Source organism: Haliaeetus leucocephalus, unplaced genomic scaffold (genome assembly GCF_000737465.1).
Source record: "Haliaeetus leucocephalus isolate CR32 unplaced genomic scaffold, Haliaeetus_leucocephalus-4.0 Scaffold178, whole genome shotgun sequence".
NCBI lineage: Eukaryota > Metazoa > Chordata > Aves > Accipitriformes > Accipitridae > Haliaeetus > Haliaeetus leucocephalus.
Window position 1 is genome coordinate 1,191,200 of NW_010972614.1, and position 6,548 is coordinate 1,197,747.

Below are 6,548 nucleotides of genomic sequence, written 5' to 3' on the forward strand. Positions count from 1 at the left end.
GGTTCATCACTGCCTGAAATACCATAGCTCTTTAATTTGCAGCTCTGAAGGGATGAAAAGACTTCTTTTACCAAAGACTTCTCTCCCTTCCCCCCACTAGCTGCTGAGAGATACGAACTGGGAATTCAATTCAAAAGTGTGTTTACATCATTCTTGATTCTGGTAAATTACCAAGTGAATATGACCTTAGCATGCATAGACAAGGTAAATAAAGATTTGAAATCTAGCTGCAGAATGTGAAAACAGCCTTTCCAAAATCTTAAGTCAACCATGTTGCATGATCTCTTTTTTGAAAGAATGAGATAAAATATTTACTGGATAATAGGGGTTTTTATTATTATTATTTTGTTTAATTTTCTTAGCTTTGTGAAATCAGATTCCTTCCTGTGACTGAATTATTTTGCATATTAGCATTAGGATATTTTTTTTTTTTAATGCTTCTGTTTGTTGAAGACTTGGTTACATAACTGCTCTTAACACTACTTACAATTCAGGGCTTTCTGATGTATGTTTCTTTACAGAACCTTCAGGAGTTAAAACCTTTGGATCAGTGTTTGATTGGACAAGCAAAGGAGAACAGGAGAAAGAACAGATACAAAAACATACTTCCTTGTAAGTCCTAGCTAATCTGAAGTTCACTGTTGATATTTTGTCACCACCTGTATGGTCAGATGAGTGGGATGGTTTGATTCTCAATCCTAATTCTGCTACTGAGTAGGGAAAAAAATAAATCTGCCACTCATTTTCTACACATTTAAAGCAAGCATTTATAAAGCAGTTTAAGATCAGTGAACAATAGACTTCTCTAGTAGGTTGGGATGGATGTTCACAGATTCTATAGTTGTTTTGGCAGATCCTGTCTTAAATGAGATATACATATAGAGCCAGACAAGGTTTTTTCACTTTCCCATGAAAAATTGGAAAAACAGACACGTATACTATTGTCAGTAAATTTCCTGCAACAAAATTCTGTTTGTTAGGTGGGATATGTGTGGAGCAGAAGTAAGAACTGACAAAAGTTAGTTCTGAGTGAGAAATACTCAACCTCCGTTTCAGAGATGCTGCGGTTCAAATCGCGTATCCTGCCTGTCTGCTGATTTAGATTTTTCCCCTAGCTGTCTTTTTCTTTATTCAAAGAGAAGTACTGATTAGTATCCAAAAGCAAGTATTGCAGTGATTTTTTTATTTTTTTTTTTAAATAAGATCTGGAAGCATCTGTGGACATAAGTATTATGTGAGTGTGTAAGGCCCAGCATCTCTATTATGTGAAGGTCTAATTATGTGCATGCATAACATTGTGGTATTTTTGTTGTGTGGGTTTGCAGATGATACCACTAGAGTACCTCTTGGGATTGAAGGTGGATACATCAATGCCAGCTTCATTCGCATGCCAGTGGGGAATGAAGAGTTCATTTACATTGCATGTCAAGGACCTCTCCCTACTACTGTAGCAGATTTCTGGCAAATGGTTTGGGAGCAAAACTGTACTGTGATTGCCATGATGACTCAGGAGGTTGAAGGAGAAAAGATAAAATGCCAGCGTTACTGGCCAGATGTACTCAATAAAACCACCATGATCAATGATAGACTACGGCTTACTCTTGTAAGACTCCAGCAGCTGAAAGGCTTTATCATTAGAGTGCTGGAGCTAGAAGAGATTCAGGTAAGTGAATCTAATTCTGCAGGCTGAAATATTTTTTTTTTCTGAGTGTTGGCATTTTTATCCTCATACTTCTGGCTTGCCTGCTTTCAATCACAATGTCTGCATCAAGAGGTAACCCGGGGCTTCTCTTTGCCCAGTCATCATTACTGGGCAACTCTTCCTCATTGCAGCTTGTGCTACTCTGTGACCTTTATAGGAGAAGGCAGTTGGGCCAGGACATGATTTCATTATGCTAATGAGACTCTACATTTTGGCTCCCTAGGTGCCTTTGGCCACAGAAACATATATAGGGATATGAAATTCACTAATAATTCAGTCTGGCTAGTTCATTCCTCTGTGAGATTAGCTCCATCTGCACAGTGAACCTTATACTATTCATTTACTTGCTAATTATTTTCAGTTTAGCTCATTGTTTCTCTGGTTTTAGGGAATTACAGAACACCTTTATTGGGCAAATCCCTCTCTTTGAGGCTGTTTCCTTTGGGAACTTGCCTTTTGTTGTTTTATTCTTCCCATGTGTTACATTTTGTTGTTGTTGTTTTTAAACCTCAGACAGGTGAAGTACGGCACATTTCCCATTTGAACTTCATTGCCTGGCCTGACCATGACACCCCTTCTCAACCAGATGACCTGCTTACGTTTATCTCCTACATGCGGCATGTCCACAAATCAGGACCTATCATAACTCACTGCAGTGCAGGCATTGGACGATCGGGGACCCTTATTTGTATAGACGTTGTTCTAGGGTTAATCAGCAGAGACCTCGATGTGAGTACCCAAGAGAATGGGCTAAGCTGTGCTTTTGACTTGCAGGAAACGTGTTCCATTGGATCTGTTCAATTGTTTACAGAATATGCCATGCTTTTGAGAGTAGCATGCTGGCCATGTCTTAATGTAACATAAATGGGGGTGTAACAGCATTACCTGTGAAATGTTTCTTTGTTGATGATCCCGGGGTGAAGAGCTCTAACATCCACTGGTTCTTGGGTTAGCTCAGGGAATCTTGTTAACACCTCAGCAATCCAACATTGTTAGGTGCCACTTGAGACGTTCTAGGGTATGTTGCAAGGACAACTACCGTAGCAGATTTCTGGGAACAACAGTGTGTTACTGTGATGACTCGGGCAATTGAAGGAAAAGTTAAAACGCCTGCCTTACCTGGCTGTATGTACTTAGTGGAACTATCGTGTTAAATGGCGTTAGAGCTGAGAGTTGTGGCACTTGGTCAGTCAGAGATCCATGAACTGTTGGAGGGCAGCTAGAAGCCAAGCAGAATATCTGCTTTAGGCAACTGAACCAAAACCTCAGTGTACAAACATCTGAGCTGGAGATGAGGGTATGTAAACTAATTTTTCCAGCACAGCCAGGGATGTGCTTTCTAGGGTGATCCACAGGAGGGTGTTAGCTGCCCTATGTTTATGTCTTTTAGTGGCCTGGTGTAGCAAATCTTTTTGTGAATTTGTAGAGAAGATGAGCTATGTCATGTTTAGCTCAGCAGGATTTCTAAGCACCCACTAAATGTCTAGAACTTTATAGACCTGGGGAAATAAAAAGTGTTTTGTTAGGTTGGACCAAGGGGCTCTGTTTTCTGCACACTCAGCTCCCAGTAGGAGTAAGCAAGAGAGCCTGTGCACAGAGAAAGAAGACAAAAGAAGGAGGGTGTCTGATGTAGGAGGGCCACATACATATTGTCCAGAGACAGCACATGCGGGTTATCTACCAGACATGCATAGGCTATAGTGAATTGCAATGTTTAGTGTACCTAGTTGGATTCTTTGGTTTGATGCTGGGGATGTTTCTTTACATGCATGTACGTCTTCTTTGAATGTTTAACTTGCTGTTTGTTTTGGTAGTTTGACATCTCAGACCTGGTGCGCACGATGCGTCTGCAGAGACATGGGATGGTTCAGACAGAGGTGAGTCTGGCTTCCCCAGCTATACACTAAAGGAAGGACACTGGAATTCTAACTCTGATGTGCCAGGAAACTTTCTGTGATGCACACAATGATTGTCTTTGTGCCCTCTAATGCAACGTTTGTGTCGTGAGAATTAAATCAGATGCATACCAGTGAGTAGCAGTACATATTTAACAGTTATAAATGCATGCAATTTTTAACATGCCGTGCTGTTTTGATCTGTGTTTTAAAAAAAAAAAATAGTTGGGAGTTTTCATCTTCAAAAGCATGTGTTATAGGGGAAATCAGTTGGGGTTTTTGGCTAGAAATTGCATTATAAACTGAAGAGAAAGCCTAATTGCAGCTGCTGTGAATCACTGATACTGCCAGAGATGTCTTGAAATCTCCTTTGGGCAGATAATCAACCAGAAGTTAAATGAATGTTTTAGGAATAATCTAGATCTAGAGCTAAATAACTTAGACATCACAAGGTTTTGTTAAAATCTGCACTTTCTCTTTGAATGTGAAGGAATTGTTGAATCATAGTTTAAAAAAAAAACAACTAAAAATCAACACCACAACACCAAAAAACCTAAAACCAAACCACAAAAATATCATCCTCACCTCACACCCCAAAACACATATTAGCCCCCACACCTGTATCACTGAGATTAAGATAAGAAGTTGCATTGTCATCTGAGTTCTGTATTAATTGGCATTGATGCAAGACCTTGAAATTCACTTGCTGTCTTCATTTCTACTTATGTAAAGTACTTACTCTGCTTGATGTGGTTTTGGTGTGAAAGGGGGATAAATGTCCCATATAAAATTATATCTTTAGTGGCAGGGGAGTGCTTGTATTTGTTTTAAGTTGAAGTTGCATATTTCTCCACTGTGGGTTTTTTGTTTTGTGGGGTTTTTATTTAACTGTAGAAATAGTATGGAAATCAAGTGCTGTGCACCTGTGAAGTGCAGGTGAGAATTAATTGCTTAGGTGGTGCAAGTGTTTTTCACATGTTCTGTGATTTCCTTTCCCTTGCAGGATCAGTACATTTTCTGCTATCAAGTTGTCCTTTATGTCCTGAATCATCTCCAACATGAAGAACAATAGAGAGGCAAATAAAATACTGAAGCAGAAGTGCTCTTAAAATAAGGAAGCAAGGAAGTCTAGAGGCTTTCACATGTTTTCTTTGTTCTGCCAATAGTTTTCCAGTCCCTTTGTTCAGTTGCTGTCAAAAATCTTTTCTATAAAGTCTCTCCATCATTCCAAATAAGGTACATAGTTATAAGGAAAAGGGATAGCTCATACAGTACCACTAATGTCTTCAGCCCCATGGACACATATGTGAGATTTTTTTGTATAACAGTAAATAATATTTAATAAAGCTGCATTTTTTGCAGCTTCCTTAATATGTGATAAAATACTGAAATAAAAATATTTTAATTTAAAAAAAGTAAATAAGAAGAAAAAGTAATCTTACAATAATTCTTTCAGTTCTGCAATTGTTTTGGGGTATTTGTTTCTTGTGGGGTGGGGGAGTGGGAGGGATGAAGCAGTATTTTTATCTTGGCAAACTTTATTACAAAGACATTTTACTAGTCTCTTTTAAAAGCTTGTTTATGGCACAGAATTTTTGCCCTTTTAGTACAGTTACAGCTATTTTATAGAGGGTATCTTGAAATCAGCATTTAAGCTTTAAGAGATGCCTATTAGCATAAGGATAGTAGTGAATGTTTACTGTAAGTATCACAGTTGTTAATGTTTACTTCATAGAGGTCCATGTATATATTTATATACTTTTACAAAAAAGCTGAATTATCAGGTGTCTAACCTTATAACTGATTAGGCATCTTCACTCTGTAAATAAAAATTACACCTAAAGTACACTGATCAGTGGGTCTGGATATTTTTGTGTCCTTGTGACTGATTTTTCTTGGCCTTACATGGCATCCTTCATTGTGGTTGCTGCTCTTAAGAAATTTGCAACAAAAGGGCTGTGCACATTTTAAATTTTAATGTGTCCTTCTGTTCTTCAGTGTCTGCTTGAAAAAACCTACAGAACTGTGGGTTATTTTCTGGAGAGTTTCCACACTGTGATGAAAGGAAGAGGATATTTTCCTTCCCTTCTTGTTTTTTAGCATACCTGGGCATTGAGACCCATTTCACATTTTTTGGGGGTGTGTTTGCCCTTGGGTGCTATGGCAGTGATCTGACAACAATGTAAGCTACTCTGCTTAAAGCAAGCAGGTTTGGGGTGGGAGGCAGGATATCGGGTTCTAAGTAACTCAGTGTTTTAGTGATATTGTAAACAGTCAAAACTGTTCTGAAAGGAAATCTTCATTTTATGCTGTATGGGAACCTTGGATGATGAATAACTGCCATCAGCCAGCCCAGGGGACCATTTGAGTGTTTGAGCAGTATTCCTGTCCCAGTAGTCCTTACCAGAATTGAAGCTTGTGACTTGTGCTGTCAAGAAGGGTATAAGAGTACTAATTTGACAGCATTCTGCACTGCAATGGTGGACATAAGTTCAGAGGCCTGTGATTATCCAAGGCTTTCACTCTTCAAAGTAGTAGCCCACAGTGTTCTGGTGTCCCAAAACTGAAACAGTCACTATCTTGCTTGTTTAATGGTATTCTAGCTAGCAATAGCATGTCTTAAAAAAGGAAAAGAGCATTTTTCACTTGTCACAGTAATACTATGATTTTTATTCCTTCCAGCGTAGCCACACAGTTGAAAAATTGTGCCTTTTTCGGAGCAATGTAGTTTGAGGAAGGAAAATTAATTCTGTGTAGATAGAAGCAGAGGCAAATTGACTAGCTGTGTTGACAGTACACCTATATGAAGGAGCTTTAAAGTGAAGACAGAAGATTTTCAGGACTACAGTTGTCAACAGGCAAAGTAAGTCAAAGCAGCTATTTGATATACTGCTGTTACTGTTTTAACATAAATAGTGAGTTCAGAGGATTTGGGTACGTCTGGTTTTTAG

The 6,548-nt window shown here is 38.7% G+C and overlaps 1 protein-coding gene across 1 annotated transcript in view; it reads left to right on the forward strand.

The window, feature by feature from the left end:
- The window catches only part of PTPN13 (protein tyrosine phosphatase, non-receptor type 13 (APO-1/CD95 (Fas)-associated phosphatase)), a 99,447-nt gene extending 94,778 nt beyond the window's left edge, over positions 1 to 4,669 (forward strand). Inside the window, exons 45-49 of the mRNA XM_010564435.1 lie at positions 522 to 612; positions 1,326 to 1,663; positions 2,216 to 2,431; positions 3,517 to 3,579; positions 4,601 to 4,669. Coding sequence (XP_010562737.1) covers positions 522 to 612; positions 1,326 to 1,663; positions 2,216 to 2,431; positions 3,517 to 3,579; positions 4,601 to 4,669 — 777 coding nt within the window. The remainder of the gene's footprint in view (positions 1 to 521; positions 613 to 1,325; positions 1,664 to 2,215; positions 2,432 to 3,516; positions 3,580 to 4,600) is intronic.
- Positions 4,670 to 6,548: the final 1,879 nt, after the last annotated feature.